General features: G+C 35.2%; 1 protein-coding gene, 2 long non-coding RNA genes and 1 pseudogene across 4 annotated transcripts in view; 3 read left to right on the top strand and 1 right to left on the bottom strand.

The window, feature by feature from the left end:
- Positions 1 to 21,296, top strand: part of LOC147291044 (putative disease resistance protein At1g50180) — a 48,771-nt pseudogene that overhangs the window by 18,520 nt on the left and 8,955 nt on the right. The window lies entirely within an intron of this gene.
- On the bottom strand, positions 2,370 to 14,105 carry LOC147291046 (uncharacterized). The gene is made up of 3 exons (XR_015121371.1): positions 13,513 to 14,105; positions 12,536 to 12,669; positions 2,370 to 2,576 (listed from the first exon to the last, which is right to left on the bottom strand). It is a non-coding gene; the product is annotated as an uncharacterized LOC147291046 (long non-coding RNA).
- LOC147291047 (uncharacterized) lies at positions 5,188 to 5,637 on the top strand. Its single transcript, XR_015121370.1, has 3 exons — positions 5,188 to 5,317; positions 5,396 to 5,462; positions 5,585 to 5,637. It is a non-coding gene; the product is annotated as an uncharacterized LOC147291047 (long non-coding RNA).
- Positions 18,195 to 19,040, top strand: LOC147291048 (putative disease resistance protein RF9). The gene has a single exon (XM_086234720.1). The coding sequence runs from the start codon at positions 18,195 to 18,197 to the stop codon at positions 19,038 to 19,040; it is 846 nt and encodes a 281-aa protein (XP_086090846.1).

The raw sequence follows: 21,296 nt of genomic DNA on the forward strand, positions 1-21,296 counted from the left end.
CCAGTTAATAAGGATGGAAAAAGCCGAATAATACTCACCACTCGCGAAAAAGATGTAGCATTGCATGCAGCCGGAGAAAAAGGTCTCTACCAAACCCGACGTCTACCTGGTAATGAAAGTTGGAAACTAATTGAGAAGATAACAAACGTTGGAAAGGAGGATGCATGTATTTTCTCATCCAAATTTTTTTTTTTTTACACATCTTACTTTTCTTATTCTTCAATTGAGCCTAAATAGAAACTATCACATTCCATTTGGCAATACATCTTTTTTAACAAGAAAAAATAATTGTATATGACATTTTACTGTTTTTAAAGTCTTACTAACTTCTTTTTACAATGAACAATATTATGCATATTTGAAATGTCAAACCTTATACAAGCTTGTCTTTTAAAAAAAAAAAAATTAGTGAGTCTTTTTCACCGAGCCAGTGCTAGAACCTATGGTTTTGTTCGGCGGGTACCTACCGAGCGAAACCACCAGTTTCGGCACTGGCCCGCCGAACCAGCCACCATCTGCATTTTTTTTTAAGGTGGAGAGAGAGATAGAGAGGGGGAAAGGGAAAGAGTGGTCACAGTCGGAGAGGCAGAGAGGGGGTGGGCTGGGGTTGTTGTTGGAGCTGGACAGAGACAAAAAATGAGGGAGGGGGTGGTCGGTGAAGGAGGTAGGTGGTCTGGGTGAGGGAGAAGGAGGGTCTGGGAAGGGGTGGGTCGGGATTGTTGTCGTCGGAGCTGGACAGAAACAGAGGGAGGTGGTCGGTGAAGGAGAAAGAGGGGCTGGGAAGGGGTGGGCGGGGGTTGTTGTCGCCGAACAGAGGCAGAAAGGAAGGGAGGGAGAGAGAAAGTGAGGGGGAGGGAGGGAGTGAGGTGGTCAAGGTGAGGGAGAAGGATGGGCTGTGTGTGTCAGTGTGTGGTTTTTTCTTTTTTTTTGATAGGGTGTGTTGTGTTAAATTTTGTGAAATGAATAAAATAGGGGCATTAGGGTAATTAGATTGGTGTGTAAAAAGAGTTTTTAAATTTTAGAAGAGGATAGAGGGTGTGTAGGAAAAAAAAAAAAAAAACAAAAAAGGTGTGCAAAAAGAAAAAAAAAAAAAAGGTGTGTAAATAGTAGCTCTTATTTTTAAAAGTGGATTAAAAATCTTTAATAGCTACCTTCAAAATGGGGTTATATTTTCAAATTTCTCTATTAATCTTGCAGGTAACATTGATGTAGAAGGTAGAAAGACTCTAGTGCAATAGGCCTCTTTTGCTTGACCAACAAGCACATGATCGCGTACAACAAAAAACCCTTTCCATGACGTTTGAAAAACGCCATGGAAGGCTTTTCATGGCGGTTTCCAAACGCCACGAACCACGTCGTAGATACCGGTGCCATGGAAAGGGTGGCCCTACTACGGCACCGGAAAAACGCTATCTAAAATAGTTTCCATGACGTTGAAAAATTGTCATCCTTCCACACCTTTTATGGCGTTTGATTCGTGTCATGTAAATGCTTTCCATGGCGTTAATTAATTGTCATTGAAAATGATTAACTTTTGATGATTTTCAGTACATGTCATCTAAAAAATTTACATGGCATGGCTTCAACGCCATTGAAAGGGTACAATTTATATGGCGTTTCAACAGTGTCATGCAAAACCTTTCCATGGCGTTATCTCAATGTCATTGAAAATGGCTAACTTTAGATGACTTTCAGTACATGTCATCTAAAGAATTTACATGGCATGGCTTCAACGCCATTGAAAGGGTACAATTTATATGGCGTTTGAGCAATGTCATGCAAAACCTTTCCATGGCGTTATCTCAATGTCATTGAAAATGGCTAACTTTAGATGACTTTCAGTAGCTGTCATCTAATTGTGTTTCCATAGCATGATTCAAACGCCATTGAAAGGGTTGGGCCTACAACGACATCTGAAATATGCCATGTTAAAGCGTTTCAATGACGTTTGTTAAATGTCATGAAAGCCTTTCTATGGCATTGTTTACATTGCCATTGAAAAAGTTTAACATTACATGACCTATATCATCTAATTCTGCCATATTTGAAATGCCATTGCTTTTGGTGACTTTAAAGGGATGCCATGAAGTGGCCAAAAAAAAAAAAAGGGATGCCATGGAATATTGGGTGTATTTGAAAAAAATAATTAATAATAATACTAATCAATTTTTATCAAATGCATGTATTATAGCAATCTAAAGCTAAACCAATAATGAAATGTCAACAAAATAAGAATTTACAGTAAAGGCAACCAATCTAAAGCAATCTAATACCAAATTAGAATTTACATTAAAGGCAACCAAATTGTTCAAGGTTTTCTACCATTACAACAAAATTAAGGATAATTATATAGTAATGAAATTCTAATACATATAATGAAATGTCATTTAATAATATTGACATTGTTTCTAGCTAGTACATACACCACTAGAAACTTAAAATACTGTCTCAAAATGCACATATATATAAATCCTCAAAAGCCAACCTATTAGTGGTAATTTGAGTGAGGATGATTATGTCCAAAAAGTAGCATTGCTTGTGATGGTCATTCCTAATTCCACTCTTTGCTTCTTGATCTGCAGTGACAATGATAACAACAAGTGTGAGCAAATAGGCTTTTGGATGAAAAAAAATCATGCAAACAAGTCACTGGCCATATGTATGTATGAAAAGCTAAATATATCCCCAGTTGATATAAACTCTGATCAAACTCAAGGCAATGCTTTAATTAATCAAAGCTAGCAAATTATACAAGGATGTTAGAGAGGACAGAAATGATGAGGTTGAAATCTGCCAGCAAAATAGATAAATTTGGGACTTCCCAAGCCTACTTTCTTTTCTCAATTCTCAATCACATATAAATTTGGGACTTTGCTTCTTTGTACATATCTGCCTTGTGATGAGAAACACATCCACCTTGTCCAAACATACATTGCATGGAATATGAATAAATCAAGGAATTGAATTATTCCCCAATACCAAAATTCCCAGTTCAAAGCTAGAGTTAGGAAAAGTAAAGGAACAAAATTTATATGCTGGGTGCAAAAGAATGTATAAAATAGAATCATAACTAATAGCTGAAATATGTACATGCAATCACGATGCACATGTGGATAACCGACAATTTGAAATAAAAACATAATAATTTTTTAATGAAAAATACTGTATTTTTTTTCCTTTTTATGAAACAATATTGGGAAGGGAGAAGATAAACAACATAGAATAGCTAGTTTCTTCTTATTTTAATTTTTCGTGCTGAAGGACTAACTACTTGTTTAGCTCTTATTTTTTTGAATAAACTTTTTACCTCTTATTAAAGAACAAGAGTACTTTCACAGCAGAATCGAGAAGGTAGTTGAGCAATTATTGAATTATAGTACAGGTGCATGAACCTATATATCCACTTATTTTTTGGTACATTAACCTTTATATCGACTTTGCAATCAAGAAGAAAGGTGCACTATCAAATATCAATCAATTAGACACCCTGAATTCGTGGGATAGAATATTAATTATATGTGTTGGATGACATATTAGAACTTCCCCTAGGCTTTGTCCATATGAGAGAAGCATGAAATATGAATGAGAGAATATGATGTAAACTAATTATCCATGAGAGAACATGATGATGACTCTTAAGTTTACTGAGCAATTTGATTTATATACTAATTATAAACTAGGGCAAGATCACTTGCATTCCACGCTCTCTAAGTGCAGAAAAATTATAAAGTAAACGATTCAAAAGTTAGTTTACACACCAAATATTAAATAAACTCACTTAATATTTTCAAATATTAAAAAGGTCCACTAATGATAAATAAATTCACCTTAAAAAAAAGACACTCAAATTGACCAAAAAAATGGCACCAAGTGCACATGAGGCGTTGTACAGTGACAAAATAGTCCTTTTGCCCTTAAGGCTCACAAACTTGGGACTTAAGGCTCACAAATTAATCCCCTACTTTCTTTTCTCAATTCTCAATCACATATAAATTTGGGCAAGTCCTACTAAACATTACAATTTTTTTCCTTGAAAACAGTAATGACTAGGGTGTGTGTGTATGTGTGTGTGTGTGTGTATACCCGTTTGTGGGGAATGTGCATAATTATGATTTGAGCAAAATCAGACCAGAGTACCAGACCCATCTCAAATAATAAAACTTGTATTGGTCAGAAATTAATAGTTTATTTCAATCCTTAACTCATTAGAAAACATACACACCAAAAAAAGCCATAAATTGATTCAAACACCACAATTTTGATTTCTAATTTGAGTTCTGTTTCGCTTTCGTAACTCAGATGTTCAAAAAAGGACAATCAGAATGTATTTCTAACAAATATTTCCAGTTACTCCTAGGCTTTATCTGACTTGTAAAGGAAATCCTAAGCTTAATTGAGTTTTTTAACAGGTACCCTCTATATTTTGATGCATAGGGAATCACCAAACTGAAGGTATTCATGTAATAAATGTCTATTAATTTGTTATTTTTTCCAAGCAAGAAGAATTGTCAAGAAATTTAGGAAATGCAATAACCTACATTAATAGACAGATTTTTTTTTTCTCCAATATATGTCCACATGAATATATATGCTTCCCTAGCACCTTGTACAAAATGAAATATTTGGTCATGATCAAGATGCATGTTTTCCCTGATCATAAAGTCCCAGGATGATATTAAACTCTTATGGCCATTATATTTCTCCTATCCAGACAAGATATCATTTAATTAATGTTTTGTCATAACATGCTAGGGATATATATATTTTCTAGTTGGGTTTATTTTCATAGAGCATATGAGACATTCTAAAGGACTGAAAATTAAATAACCTCACCTAAAAAATAAGGGTTTTATTTAATAATATAAAGAAAGCAGCCTGCAGTTGCCTCACTGTCACAAAAAGCACAAATTTTTGTCCTCTCCTTTTGTTTTTTGTTTTCTTCCTTTTTACTATTTAATTTGACAAAGGAATTTTCCTTTTTACTAAACTATGTAATGTAGATAATTGATTAATTTTTATCTGTTTTTTAGGTTTCACCCACGAGTCCAAGACTAAGCTACTACCTACCTGTTGTCCCAAAATGCAGTAGACCACTTGACATGCATAATTCCAGCTATACCCAAAACTAGTCAATAAAACCGCAAAACTTGAAACCAATTACAATATGAAATTCCAGCCCTGTTTCTTGTCCTGCTCTGTTATCTTCCTAATTTTCACTGCTTATTTAGCTCAAAGTCTCAAGCAAGATGAAGAAGAAATTCAAAGGTCTCAGTTCCCAGATGGCTTCTTCTTTGGAGCAAGCACTTCATCTTATCAGGCACTTCTTCTTCTTCTTAAATTCTTTCTTTGCTGAAACTATATCAACTTAACTTTCATACAAATTCAATTTTGTAAGGTTGAAGGGGCTTATCTTGAAGATGGGAAGAGCCTAAGCAACTGGGATGTTTATAGTCACATTCCAGGTAATTCAATAACCAAATTCTAATTAATCTTAATTACTACCATTCTGCTCAGTTGGACTGCTAATTGCAAAGTACAGGTCTTAATTAACTAAATTAATGTCTACATTTATAAAATACTTCAGGAAAAATAGTGGATAATGAGACTGGAGACTTTGCAGACGACCATTACCATCGCTACTTAGTATTCATTTGATACTTATGATCTTTAATTACAATTAAAATCAGAAGACTAAATGTATACTAGATATGCTAATTACATTTAGTTTTTTGGGACTTGTGTATATATAGGAAGACATTGAGCTGATCCATTCCCTAGGGATAAATGCATACAGGTTCTCCATTTCATGGGCTAGAATTCTACCTGGTAAGTAAGTGTGTTGTTTTATATTACCTTATTAATTAATTGGTTTCTGGGTTAATCTCTTTTCTTTTTTTGTTGCTTGGTTATGTTAATCTGGGCTATTTACAACTTTAATATGATGATTTGTTGAACCAACAGATGGGATGCTCGGAAAAGTCAATCCAAGTGGGATTGGAAGCTGAATTTTATAGAAAGTTGATGACCACACCCTCAAACCTTTTCCACTTGTTAATTAGTGTCCTTAGCAACTACTTCTAAATCTACAATCACATCATTCATGTTGTACCTTAACAGCAAGAAAATTAAACATTGACAATATAAAAAGCCATAACTAAACCAAAGTCTTTGGATATTACCTCAAACATCAGTCAATTCTAATATACTTGTGTGGCCAAGCAACAGTGCTTCCCAAAGCATCATCAAGTATGAAAAATTCACGTGAACTCCTGAACAATGGCACTTGATGAACTACAATGTCTTGCACCCAAACTTTATAGCAATCTGGTCCAAGGACAACATGATGTATAAGTGTTGTCGGATCTGTAGATTCAATCTCTGCTCTTGCCACTTCTTGGCCTGTTCCATCCCAATTTAAAAGTGTACACTTTGCCTTAACAAGGTTTCCACTAGACAGGTTCACATTAGGAAGGACTTGGGTACTACGTTCTGGAGACTAAAATAAAACCAATAAAAATACTCAAATGTCAGCTTCCGAGGTAAACATGTTAGTTGATACAGTTTTCTACACTATAATTTGGAAAATGGGCAATAGAATGTAGAAGAAGATGTCTTTGTTGTTTTAAACTATTTGAATCATTTTACCTTTGGAGTTGGATCTGGGCATTTTGCAACTTCCTCACCAGTTTTGCCTTGCTTTTATAAAAAAAAAGAAACAATTGAGATGCTTCATGCTGTTATAATAATAGAATTGAGAAAAACCACTAGAGTATCTGTCAAAACTTACCATGTACGATGCAAATTGAGCAATACTATCCTCTAGCTGCTTTTGTCTAATCAACAGTTGACTCATATCATTCACTAGTGATTGTCTCCATGAATTGCTTTCGATTTGAGCATTTACCTTCGTAGGTGTAACTCCAAATCCTAGTGCTCGAACACGACCAGGACATTCCTTACCAAGCACTTCAGTCAATGCATCCTCTGAAATGTCAATTGGATTCTCACTAGCTGGAGTGCTTGCCATTTTTTCTTTGATTTTTTCCTAAAATCAGCCAATAAATAAATGTAAATACCATAGTTGAAAGCATTGGTGAAAAAAGCAAGGCATATTTGAATTCATAGTTAATACATACAATTGTAGTAGCAACAGCCTCACTCATTTTGGCTTTTTTGGGTATATGTCCCTTAATCCATAATTCAGGCCTACTCAAAGGTTTATCGGGGTTCTTTGTTCTCTGCATACACAAATAAACACCAATATTGGTCATACATGCTGTTAACTGTTCTACAAGTATGTTTGAGTGGTACTTACTTCAGCATGTTCCAATCGTGCATAACCTCTTCGGCTCAATGTGTGCTGTAGAGTCTGTTGGGCTCGTATTTTTCTCATTTTCTCACTTTTGGCCTGGAATGATAAGAACATCAGTCAATTTCATGTGTAATCTTAGATCTACAAATACAAATTCCCTTATCGAAACACAAATAGTCATACTTTCCACCCATCTGACATGCGTTCTGTCAGAAATGCATCCCACTCCTTCTGTTTGACATCAGCAGGCTTGATTAGGGCAATATGGCGTTTATGATCTTGTCCAGATTGTAAAACTTCTCTAATTGAGATGGATAACGCGGACTTCCAGCTTCTCCATAACTTGCCCATCATCATGAATATCAACTTTTTGTGGCTGGCATCCACTGTGTACTTGTGCTGCCATTTGAGTCAAGACTTAATTAAGCATCATACATTATGAATTACAATCAGGTATAACCTTATTAAAATTTGCAAAAGGTACATTATATATAGATATATATATAATAACATTACCATTAAGAGCTTCCAAGCATCACTTTTAATCTTGGTTTCCACTTTGTCCCAACTACATACATTGATTGGCACCAATTCTCGTGCTATACACCCGAGAGTTGAACTGAAACGTATAGAGTCAACACCAACAGATTGGCCAAATTCGTTCCACTCAACATTTTTGCGGTTTTTTTCTCCGGTTGCCATCACTTGCAGTGTTGTTTTGCCCCTAGTCTTCTTCTTTTGAGGACTGGATTCAGAGCATTCATCTCTAACAGAATGCCCTTCTCCAATTTCATGGCTAGCTCTTTTTTTTCCTGGATGCGAAGGCTGCACAATCAAAATATTTGCCAAAATTAGTATAAAAGAGGAAATGAACTAAAAAATGTACAATTAATAAAAAAACAAATTTGTATTGCAGCTAGCTCACCTCCCCCATAGTGTAGGCAACAAATGCAGAATTTGAGGTCAACTTTAATAAGTTAGGTACTGCAACAGCAACCACACCAAAGGCAGAATCAGTTTTCACGTAATCGTATAAGTATAACTTGAAAAATAAAGCAAGGTATCTGAGCTATGAATTGAAAATATAAACAATCAGTTGAGTTAATCACTCTATTACCATTTTGCAGCCTAAATTTAGTAACATGGGTAACAAAAAATATGGAATTCATTAAAGGATAACTGTTATCACTTTACAAACATAAGCAACTTCACAAGATACAAGAATTACATTTCATGACAAACACTCTTTGGTGCCTTAACAACTATATAAATTCAAAATTCCCCAAAAGATGCCATTAACACCTGGCTACAAGTTAAATTAAACATTACATAGTTGGAGCAGATATGTCCCTATTGTCTATATCAAGTGTAGATACATCTTGTGGCATATATGATGTATAAACACTCTCATCATATGGATCCAACTCATGAAAACCTCTTGGTGGTGCCTTTAGTACTATATACCAATTTGAGGTTTCACTTTCTCTAGAATAAAAGACTTGTTTAGCTTGTGAAGCTAGAATGAATGGATCCCTTTCAAATTTACTTAAACCTTCATGAAGGTTAACTAATGTGAAACCATCTTCTCTTTTCACACCACTAACAATGTTGGCCCAATCACAGAGAAATACAGGTAACCTAAAAGTGTTGAAGTCCAGCAGCAAAATGTCTTTTATAACCCCATAATAATCAACTTTAGCAACAATTTGTGATGTGTCTTTCACACTAGCCCTGCATAATGTTTCAGCTTCAACATAAACACCATAGTTTAGTGTAGAATTATCAACATCTATTGTGTGAAAGCGTTGTCCATTGATAATATAACCAGCGTGAGACTTTGCATAACGCCTAGGCCCTTTTACAAGAGATTCAAATGTCTCAGACTTGTTTGCAGCTGTAGCTGCTTCAGACTCAACCTGTGCAACCATAAGAGAATGAAATTAAGCTTTAATTTAGGAGTTTTGTACCATGGAAGTACTTAAAAGAAAGAAATGTCTTTCTAACCTTGCTTTTTAACCATTCCCTAAATGTTTGTAAATGTCTTTTCTCTAGCAAACTATCATCATGTAGCAAACGCCGATCTAAATGCTTTAACTCAGCCTTATGTGCCCTAATATAAAAATTACATTGTCATGAATACTAGTCAGTTAAGTAGCCATTAAGGGAAGATGTAGTTAGTGTACTCACTCAATATAGGGTTCAACTTCAGCACTGTTAAGTAGCACATATAGGTGAACCACTTCTATCATTTCAGCTGACAATTCACTTGTTCGCCCACTACGCAGTGGGCTCCCGCATACGATTGTTTCATCTGCAAATTCTTCATTGCGATTGTATTTAGCACCTACTGCTGCCAGTACTTGTGGCATGTATCCACTACAAAATCTCACACACTCCTCAACCAAATAACATTCTGCTATGCATCCTTCCGTTCGTGCACGATTTTTAACATACCCTTTAAGCACCTTCATATATCTAACAATTGCAGTCCAATAAAAACTGATTAGCTATGCATGGTTAGAACTTACTTTTAACTAAGGATTTAAGAGATCATAGTTACATTACCTCTCAAAAGGGTACATCCACCGATAATGCACCGGTCCACATAATCTAGCTTCTCGTCCTAGATGAATTGTTAAGTGAACCATAATATCAAAAAAGGAAGGAGGGAAGTACCTTTCCAACATGCAGACAGTATCCACAATTTCATCATCTAATTCTTCAAATCTGTTTTTATCAATAACTCTTTGGCATAGCTCGTTAAAAAAGGAACACAGCCGAAAGATTGCCTTTCGTAGCCCATCAGGTAACATTCCTTTTATAGCAACTGATAACAATTGCTGCATCAACACATGGTAATCATGGGACTTAAGACCAAGTATTTTGCATTCTTTCACCTTGATACAATTCCCAATATTAGAACTATATCCATCAGGTAGCTTTAATCTAAAAAGCCTCGCACAAAATTTCTGCTTCTCAGCCTTTGATAGTGTGTAGCGTATTGATGAAAACTGCACTTTGTTGTTGCGTGCTTCCAAAGGCAGCTTTTGCACAAGATCCAACAGCTCAATATCCCTTCGCGAATCAGGATCATTCTTAGAATTACCCTTATCCTTTGAGGATTTTCCAATATTCCTTGCTTTTTTCTTATCCTTTGAATTTCCCATATCCTTTGATTTTCTCTTCTTTTTTCCCTTCACCTTAACATCAAATATTGTACCTATAACACTCTCACAAACATTTTTTTCTACATGCATTACATCCAAATTATGGCGTAATGGTAATACCTGCAACACCAATAACACAATATACACTTACTATTCCCTTAAAGATTAAGATACACTGTAAACTAAAATTAACTAACAATTAACTTTAAAATGCCAAAAATAACTAACCTCCCAATATGGTAAGTCAAAAAATATTGACTTCTTTTTCCACATTTTAGATGAATCCCCCTTCTCTACCCGTTTTCTCTTTTTTTGGCCTTTTCCCCACTCATTTCTAAAGTCATATAAAGTAGCTGCAATTTCTGGCCCAGATAATGGTTTCGGTGGCCTCCTTGTTTCTTTGGTTCCATCAAACAAATTTGATTGGTTGCGCCACGAGTGATTTGGTACAAGAAACCGCCTATGACCCATATACACAGTCTTATTTGCAACTGACAACCACTGAGAGCACGTATTCGGACCACATACTGGACAAGCGAATTCTCCCTTTGTAGTACATCCAGCTAGATTTCCATATGCTGGAAAATCATTTATTGTCCACAACAAAATGGCTTTCAAGTTGAACATGGATTTGCTGAATGCATCGTATATGTCCACGCCATTATTCCAAAGCTCCTTCAAGTCATCCACAAGTGGTTCTAAATACACGTCTATATCATTTCCCGGCTGTTTTGGGCCAGGAATAAGTAAAGTCAGCATCAAATTCTCATGCGACATGCATACATTCGGTGGCAGATTATAGGTAACTAAGATCACTGGCCAACAACTATATGTACTGCCATTATTGAAGGGGTTAAACCCATCAGTCGCAAGCCCAAGCCTTAGATTTCTAGGATCAGATGCAAAGTTAGGCCACTTATTATTGACAATCCTCCATGCGAATGAGTCAACCGGATGACGCATCATTCCATCTTGACTATGGTGAGTGGAGTGCCAAGTTAGTTGCTGGCCCTTTTCTATTGAAAGAAACATCCTTCGAAATCTAGGTATTATAGGAAAGTAACGCAAAACTTTCTTTGGAACACCCTTCTTAATCTTCTTAGTGCGTGGGTTTACTTTCCATTGTGATGAACCACATTTGGGACATGTCTCCATGTGCTCTTTCTCTTTTCTAAATAGGCAACAATCATTAACGCATGCATCAATCTTCTCATACCCTAAATTAAACTCTTTTACAAACTTTTTTACTGCATATAAAGAGTTTGGCAGATTGTTATCATCCGGAAGCATATCCTTAAAAGTCTCAAGAAAATCATCGAATGCCTTATTAGTCAAGCCATGTGCAGCTTTAAGCTTGTACAGAATTAAGGTAGCTGATATCTTTGTGTACTTTCTACACCCTACATATAAAGGAGATTCAGCCTCCTCTAACTTCTTTGCTAAACCCTCCTCTACATTGTTAGGTGCCAAATTTTCGACTCTATCAAAAGGAATGTACGTATCATTGTACATCATTTGTACATCTGCCCTGTTTTTATCTTCATTTAGCAAAGGCATCTGAAAATCTGCATTTTTTGTACCACTACTTGGTTGTTCCCCATGGAGGATCCAAACCTTGTATAGAGGGTCAAAACCATATTTGAGCATATGCATGTACAAATCTTCATCATTTTGTGAGTTAAGATTTTTACAGAGACTACAAGGACATACGAGCATATCAGGATTCCTTGCATACTCTTTAGCATTTTTAATGAAGATTGTTAACCCTTCTTGGTACTCCCGACTAATGCTACAAAGAAAGAAAAAAATACATATATTACTATCCACTCTAAATAAGTCCCTAAACTATCTATGGGAAAAGTTAGATATTTTAAGAAACCTGGGAAAAGTTGTCCAGCTCTTATCCATCCTTAATAAGCTTTTTTAATCTAAGAACATATGATTTACACAAATTAAAGTTTCAGACCTTAACTACATCCAGTGCAGAACATATTCAAAAGCAATCCATCTCACATCTATTTACCACAACTATGATCTAATAAAATAAGTTTCATACCTTCCTGATTGTTTTCATGTTTCACCTTTGACAGCAATGTAACCTCCCTTCGAAATTTTTCCTTGCGTTAAGACTAAACAGCTGATGTTCTGGTTGGCAGTATAATTTTTACAGCAACAAGCTTGGATTTGTACCTACAAACATAATGGAAAGCTTCAGCAGTCTTAAATCCATAACATAAAATTCCTCAATTACAACACTTGGATTTATGAATATTATATATACACACACTAATAAGAAATAAAATTATGATCCACACTCAGATTTGTACCAGATACATTAGAAGGCGAAGAACAACAAAACTGAAAGAATTAGAAACCAAAAACGAATTGAGATTTTATTTCTTATTATGTAGCTTTCAAAAATTACGGACATCATTATGTATGTCAATAATACCAACTTCTTAAAGGCGTTCTGCAGATAATGCTCTATCAAGTTTAGAGTGCTAGACAGTTCTCATATAATGATGTATAGCTTGAGCTGTTTGTCCAGTTTCTCCAAATATACTTTACTTGCTATCATTATAATGCCAAAAGCTCCATAAATGGTTACATTATCAGTACCTTAGGAAGTTAAAAGAGAAGAATTATTACTCCAAGGCAAGATTATCCCAAAACAGCATAATATTAAATACTTGCTGGCCAATTTGCAGAAGCTAACACAGGGCATTGAATACCAATTTAGGAACAGATGTACGTGTATAGTGACTGGGAGGTGTTCATTTCCTTGTGTCAAAATTTAATGTCACCTTGATAAATAGAATAAATATATTTCTTAAAACAAAAGGTTAATTTTCGTAAGGGTATTCTTCTAATCACCGAAACTAAGGGACGGAGGAACCAAAATAGTATATCATAACAGACAAGTATAAACAGTTCAAGTCCTTTACAAAAGGAGAAAAGGTTTCCCGAGATATGATGAGAAATATATATGCATATAGTTAGACAAATGCAAGTATCAGGGAATAAGTTTCATACCTTCACGATGTTTTCATGTTTCACCTTTGACAGCAATGTAACCTCCTGAAATTTTTCCTTGCGTTCAGGATAAACAGCTGATGTTCTGGTTGGCTATATAATTTTAACAGCAACAGGCTTGGATTTGTACCTAGAAACATAATGGAAAGCTTCAGCAATCTTAAATCCATAACATAAAATTCCTCAATTGTAGCACTCATATGTAGTATTTGCTTATCAATTTTTTCTTTCTTTACTTGAATTATAATCCTTGACTGTTTCTAATTTAATGGTCTTTTACATTTGGTTGTTTCAGCTTTGTTTATCTAAAATACAATCTAATCTTGTACTCGATTTTTTCAAAAATAAACCAAGTAATTTGTAGAACTGCATTGATTTGGTGGCCATGTCTCTATGAGTATAGGATAATTGCAATCATGTATCATCAATGACAAGCATGTAAATACTTTTCTCCAAATAATATGAAAAGGCCATTCTGAGACTAGGCGTCCCTCAAACCAGTCTTCTAAATAGGTTCTGTCATTCTGAGACTCTAGCGTTCTTAATTTATTGCTATTCAAAGTAAATCTCATTTTTCTTTACGCCATACCCCTGGAGAGATCAGGAGATATTAGATAACCTGCCCTTTTTCATATTGAAAACTAAGTAATTCAAACATTTCTAGTTTGAGGACTAGAGATATAGCAAGCAAAATGGAACTGAAGTACTGAACATTTCTGGTTATAAGTTACCATTTTTGTTATATGGTTCATGGCATCAGTAGCCATCAAATGGTTACTGATGCCCTATGACTGATTACATTTTTTTTTTTCAGGTTGGTACAGGTGTAACAAATGCATTGATTAATGCACGAAAAGCTTTCGATAAATCTTTTGCTGGTGAAGCAGAGGATGTTCCCATATTATCAACTAGTGCAGCCTATGGAGTTTATATGGCAGTTTCTAGCAATCTGAGGTACAGGGGCCTTCCAAATTTAAGTATTCTATTTATTCTTTATTCTTTAGTAAAAGGCCAACAGATTCTCTTGTAAATATTGTATTTCCTGAGAGAATAGAATGCTACAAGTCTTAATGCCTCATGTTGGCATCTAATCTTCACATATTCTACAGAAAAATAAGGTGGGGGAAGAGAAAAAATAAAATACCAAACTTACGTAAGACTAGCTGCTAAATGATGTTTTTCAGAAAAATAAGGAAGCCTTGCCTATTGGACAATCACAATTAAAACTGCACCTATATTATTGAAATAATTTATCTCTCCTATGCTAACAAATGAATGAACTCCAAAATACAGAATGTTCATGTCTCACTTTGGAGCATTCACAATTGCAATTAAAACTGAACCTATATAAATGAAAGTTGTCTATGCTAACAAATGAATATCCAGAATGTACATTATGTCCCATTTCTCTCAATAACAATTATCATCAATGCTATTGCTTTTAGATGTCTTCTCGTAGAATATATATATAGACTGTAATCCCAACCATTATAACATATTGATAAAAGACCACCTCCACTCACACATGAATTTGTACAACAACTTTGCATATATATGTAGCAAAATAGCAGAACAAATTGTCTCAGATTCTTAATTTAGTCCAAAGAATATACAATTTGACAAACAATAGACTGCTAATCTACTTGCTCGGCATTGAAAGACAAACACAAAGCAAAGAACATTGTTGTTGTCAAATAAGTTAGAGTTGTAAGAGAAATGTATAATTGCAGACACATTAACTCAAATAATGCACAGCTTAGTTTACACTCAGAGGTTCACCAATAATGAGAACTAGAGCTTCAAGATGAAATTGAACGTAAATGGGGCACTAAAATTGAGATTTGGCACCCAATCCCTGTTATAATAATTCTTTAAGCACATTTTTGAAGAGCCTCCATATTGTATTACTTCTATGCATTCCTTTATGTTTTCTTTAGATGATCAAAACTTTTTTAAATGTTCAAACTTTTTTTGTCAATCATTTATTTTTGTAAACTGTGCCAGTTTTTCCAGCCCAAAGGGAACAACAGTATTTTCCCAACTGATTTTATGTGTTTATTGATAGGCTCTGAGCCAAGGCTCTCAAGCAGGATTTGGTGCTGGAATACAGGGACAATATGCACCTACAATTGTAGGAGGACAACCACGACCAACTGGCATGGCTCCACAACCACTACCACTTGGAGGGGCGCATGATATGCATGGATATGCTATTGATGATGAAGAAATGTTGAAGCTCCGAGCGGAGAGAGGTGGAAGGGCAGGAGGGTGGAGTGTAGAGATTAGCAGGAAGAGGGCACTTGAAGAAGCCTTCAGTAGCATTTGGATTTGTTAGGACCATAGGTTTCTTAATGTCTGTAATGTAATGCATGGTCTTTCATGTAAGAGCATCAGCAGATATTTATTTATTTTTTAAAATTATAAAAATAAGATTTTTGAATATGAGTTTTGGTATAAGTTACCAATGAGAATCCAGATATTTATGCATCAATACAAATTATTTATTAATTCTACAATGATCTCATTTTAGAGTTCTAAAAACTAATTATGGGTTTTGGATGCTGATGCATGTTACACTCTAATTCTGGTCATTCAATGATATCAACTAAGCTTTCAAATTTAGGTCATTCAATTTGGTCAGTCAATTTAAGGGTTGAAAAAATGAAACACAGTCCAACGCAACAAGAACAGGGGTAGGACCGTTATAAACTCGTAAAAAATATTCACCGACCAATAAACTTGTGAAGACATAAAATCCTAAAGGCGCGTACTTTCATCCACTGCTTCAAACTCCATTATCTCCAACTCCCACATCCAAAGGTATGCCATAATCCTCTACTACACCCGCACTCTCTCTCTTATATACCTAACAGTTCTTGAACTGAAATTACACTTCTTCAGCACCGAGGCTTACAAATTCCACCAACCCCCATTAAAACCCATAAATCATCAAAACCTTCAAAAAGGTTTATCACAACAAAAACCCAGATTCCCAAAACCAATACAACTCAAAGACCAGAGCAAAACAAAGCCAAAAACTCAACCAAACAAACCAACCTCGACTTAAACGACGTCGTCGTAGATGGTCCCGCACTGCTTCTGGACGCAATATCAGGAAATGCTTCGATGCCGACATTGTTTTACAATCAGAAATCAGAAAACATTTAGAAATTAGAAATCAAATGCGTTCAGGAAAAAAAAATCCCAAATTTCAGGGATTCCAACACCATTCACCATTCACAGGTTTCAAAGCTTACCGTGAGAGTTTCAGAGAAACAGTGAAGATGAAATTGTCTGAGAAACAACTTGGCTCCTCTTCATTCTCTACAGGGTTCCAACCATTTCTTCAACATATGTGACAACGAGTGGGGCAGAGATATATTCCAGAGATAGAACACAGGAATAAGAGGCAAGCTCACAGAGAGGATGGAGATTTAGTGTGTGGAGAAAGTGGAGATTCAGACAGAAACAATAACCCAGACACCGAGAGTGGAGGTTAGTGTGTGGCTGAGTCTGGTGGTAGGTGAGGCTCGTTTTTCCGCGAAAATTTTCTATCCCGCCCGTTGGAGGCAAATATTTTGGGCTGAAATTTTTTTTAATTCGCCAGATTTTTCATAGCGTTGAAAAAGTGTCCTAGAATTCAAGTTTATGACATTTCTATGTTGTCATGGTTTAGTCGAAGTATCCATGACGTTGGAAAAACGCCATCCCATTTTTAAATTTTTATGGCACAATATTCATGTCATTGTTTCATTATTTAATGACATTTTTATTTGATTGTCATAGTGAACGATCTATATACTGTATTCCATGGCGTTTTATTTTAAAACGCCATAATAGTGTCTTTTCATGACATTGATTTTTAAAACGCCATTAATAAAATGTCATGAAAAGTCAAATTTGTTGTACATGATTATATTCTTCAGTTTTTTTTTTTTTGGATGAGGATATTTTCTCATAGGGGTGTAAACAAGCCGAACCAAGCCGAATACCACCTTGCTCAAGCTTGGCTTGTTTTAAATTTTTCAAGCTTGAACTTGGCTTGACTTGACTTGTTTATTATACAAGCCGAGCTCGAACAAGCCAAAAAAAAAAAAATTGAACCCAATACGAACTCGAGCTATATCGAACATATTTATATAATTTTATCCAAGGTATTTTATTAGCTACTATTTAAACAAAAATATTAATTTATATCGAATATTTTCTTCTTGAAAGCATATATTATAATATGTTAATTCAACTCTGTTGTGGGGATTATTGATTATCTCAATAGAATCTTACGAATTATCTCAAAGTTAATCCCTTCCCTACTCATGGATTTATCTCCCCCAGGAATCTGATAAATACTCATGGCTTTATACAGAGAAGAAAGAACTAGGAGAGAAAATGATTCAACACCGTGCAGGTTTGCCATTAGCCATTTTTGTGCTCGCATGAATTCTAACTGTGAAGGACACTATTGATGAGTGGATCAATGCATGACAATGCTAATGCATATATAAGTAGAGGCACAAACCTTGAACAAGAATACAAAGGTCAAGAGTATCAAGGTGCATCATGGGTACGTGATGGCATTGAGTTATAATGACTTACCATATCACTTAAAATGATGTTTTTTGTATTTAGGAAATTTTTCAGAGGATTAGGAGATACCGGTGAAAACATTAACTCAATTATGGATGACAGAAGGTTTTATATCTTCAACATTACAAAGACATGGTTCAGTGGAATTAATGGAAGATATAGTATACAATTGCTTAAGTGAGTTGGTAGAAAGGTGTATGGTTCAAGTTGGAGAGTATGGTTCAACTAAGAAAATTAAAACTTGTCGCCTCCATGATCTTATGCGAGACTTGTGCTTGTTAAAGGCGGAAGAAGAGAAGTTTCTTCATATCATCAATTTGTCTGCCGCAATAACCAAGGAAACACCAATAATTGGTAAAGTTCAAAGACTTGCCATCTTCTTGGACGAAGAAGTTGATAAATTAGCTCCCACGACAAGAGATGGTCACATTAGGTCTCTTTTATACTTTGGTTCACCAAATTTCTCCAGAGACTTTTATAAACAATCAATGCGATCGTTGTTCAAGGACTTCAAATTGCTTAGAGTTTTGAAGTTTGAAGGTATATGGAGAATGGCACAGCTACCAAGTGAAATTGGGAGTCTAGTCCACTTACGGTTTTTAAGTCTAAAGAAGTGTCATTATTTAGAAGGGTTGCCATCTTCTGTAGGTAATTTGGTATGTTTGCAAACTCTAGATTTACGTGGCTTCGGTGAGTATATTAGGATAGACTGGAAAGTGATAATTCCAAATGTGATATGGAAGATGGGGCAATTGAGACATTTATATTTACCCCGGAATTACAGAGTCAGAGGTATATTTAAAGTAGTGCTGCATTTGGGAATTCTTGGCAATTTGCAGACGTTAGTAAATGTTTCAAGCTCCAATTGGGATTTGAAAAATCTTGCTGGACTAACCAGTCTTAGAAAATTGATGATGGAAGTGCCAAAAGCTGTGCATTGAGGTATCAACAAGGGTAGCCTTGATATAGGTTATTGCATTAATTGAGTTGACCCACATCAAACACCTTGAGTCTCCCCAGATGATTTGTGGTGAATAACTGTAAATCCAATGATTCTCTGGACACACATTCAGATATGGTCGATCTGTTATTTTCATGATCAGTTTGTGTAATACTTGATTGAAATAAACTGACAAATGAACAAGAATCAAAAGTATATTAAAACTTGTTGGTAAAAGCTTCTGCCAGCTCTGGCTGTTAGCACTTGGCATGGTTTGTTGTTATGCATCACCACTGTTAAGTACTCATCAGATTAAGGTTGTTGCAGCCTTTTCTTAATGTTAATTATGTTTGAGCTTGAAGTCACACAGTTCCATCTTAAAATGAAGTAGACAAATTGAAATAACGAGAACCCTTAGTATTGTGATGGTTATTCCTTTTATGAGTTCAGAATTTTTGTTTTGCTTATCATTTTCCCAAACAATTAGTTGTATGATGAGTTGGGATTTAGTACTTTTGTTACTCTGGGATGCTTCCTTCTCTTTTTTTCAATGAACAAATTTGTGACTTTGATTTGTCCATAGAATTCACCTTCAAGCTTGTTGGTGGAAGTGATAGATGTTGCTCTGCATCTTCTTTCTCTGACGCTGAGACTTTGGCCATACGTGAAGGGCTGCTGTGTGCCAAAGATTAATTGTTGCTTTTCCAATTTAAATGTGGCTCCAAGGAACCATTTCTGCTGTGAAGTGCTTCTCCAAAGAGGCCCCTTTTGGGAAATTTTCCAATCCTCCGAAATTTAATTGGAGCCTTTCCTCTGATTAAAGTTTTGATGAAAATGGTTTATGGGGGAACTAGTGCTCGATGGTGTTTTTGTTCTCTGGTTCTTGTATTTGCTGTTTTGTTTGTTTTTTTCATCTTCCCCTCCCTTCAACATTTCTCATTATATACAGATCTTTTTCCTGCTGCTTACAACAGATGTGAACATGGCTGTTGCAAGTGAAGCCATCCAAGCTATTGGCAATTTTTCCAGGGGGTCCAACAACTCATTTTTCCTGGGACTTCACGTTTTCTATTAATTGTCACTTTTATTTTGTAAGTTAATTGTTACGTTTACACATTTTTTAAATCAACATCTCCCAAATGTAAAAAACAAAGTAATGGAACGGGTTAATAATTAGTGTGTCGTAACAAAAAGCATAGTGTCCATTTTCTGTTTGCTGTATATTTGTTAAAGGTTGTTTATGTTCAACTGAATTTCTCTCTTGATAATTTACTATGGAATTAGGTAACCAATAATCGGTGTACTTGATTGATTTATTTTCTATGTGTTTAGGTTCTCAAGTGTATTAATTGTTGATGATTTTGGGTGGAACTAGCTTGGTGAACTGAACTAGTCTGGAGTTTGCTAGTTTCCTGTTCTGAAATGGGCTTAGGCAAATATTAGTAGGCTGGCCTGAGAACCAAAGCAAAACGTGAGCTATTATGAGCCCTTTGGGGGTATTTATTTGCAAAAAAGCTCTCATACTAAACCTTTAGAATGGAAATAAGTATTGTATACTGAGGCGGAGCTAGCTTAGAGTGTGGTCTGCTCCAAGTAATAACCCCTTGTATTTATTTATAGGCTAAAAACAATACACTTAGCATCCGTTTAGTTCAAGTTTTGGAGATCTGAGAATTGAAAATCAATTATATTTTTACATTTGGTAAGTACAGAGAAGAAAAATCAATTCATGACCTAAAGGAATCTGATGCACTTATTGGAAGGAAAATAAAACCTTTGCTCCAACTTGGGTTTTGTTTTCCCCCTCTTTGGAAATCATTTATTGTTTCTGGACAAAACTAACTCTGCTATTATTTTAAAATGTCATCTATATTATCATTCCTTAAATAAATAATAAATGAAGGTATAATTGAAAAAGTTGACACTTTTTCATTTTCAATTCCTGCACAATTCAAACATGAAAATGAAAATAAAAATGTAATTTCTGGTTTAATTTTTCAGGATTATCAAACACAGAAAAATTAATTTCACATTCCTTTTCCCTTAAAAAATGTAAAGGAATTGATTTTCTAAGAAATCAATTTCGTGAACTAAACGGACCTTAAATATTGTAGCTTAATTTTTGAATTTACATGCTAACAATTTAGTAACAATTTAGCTAGCTATTTCTAATTTCTATGGATCAGATTGATTTAAATTTCGAATATGGGTTGTGTTGGACTGCTGGGCTTGCCCATGATATCGGGTTATAATAACA

This window comes from Dryas octopetala, chromosome 3 (genome assembly GCF_963921425.1).
Source record: "Dryas octopetala chromosome 3, drDryOcto1.1, whole genome shotgun sequence".
In the NCBI taxonomy this organism is placed as follows: Eukaryota; Viridiplantae; Streptophyta; class Magnoliopsida; order Rosales; family Rosaceae; genus Dryas; species Dryas octopetala.

Coding starts and splice junctions, on each gene's coding strand:
- LOC147291048 (XM_086234720.1), top strand. CDS start 18,195: ATGACAGAAGGTTTTATATCTTCAACATTACAAAGACATGGTTCAGTG.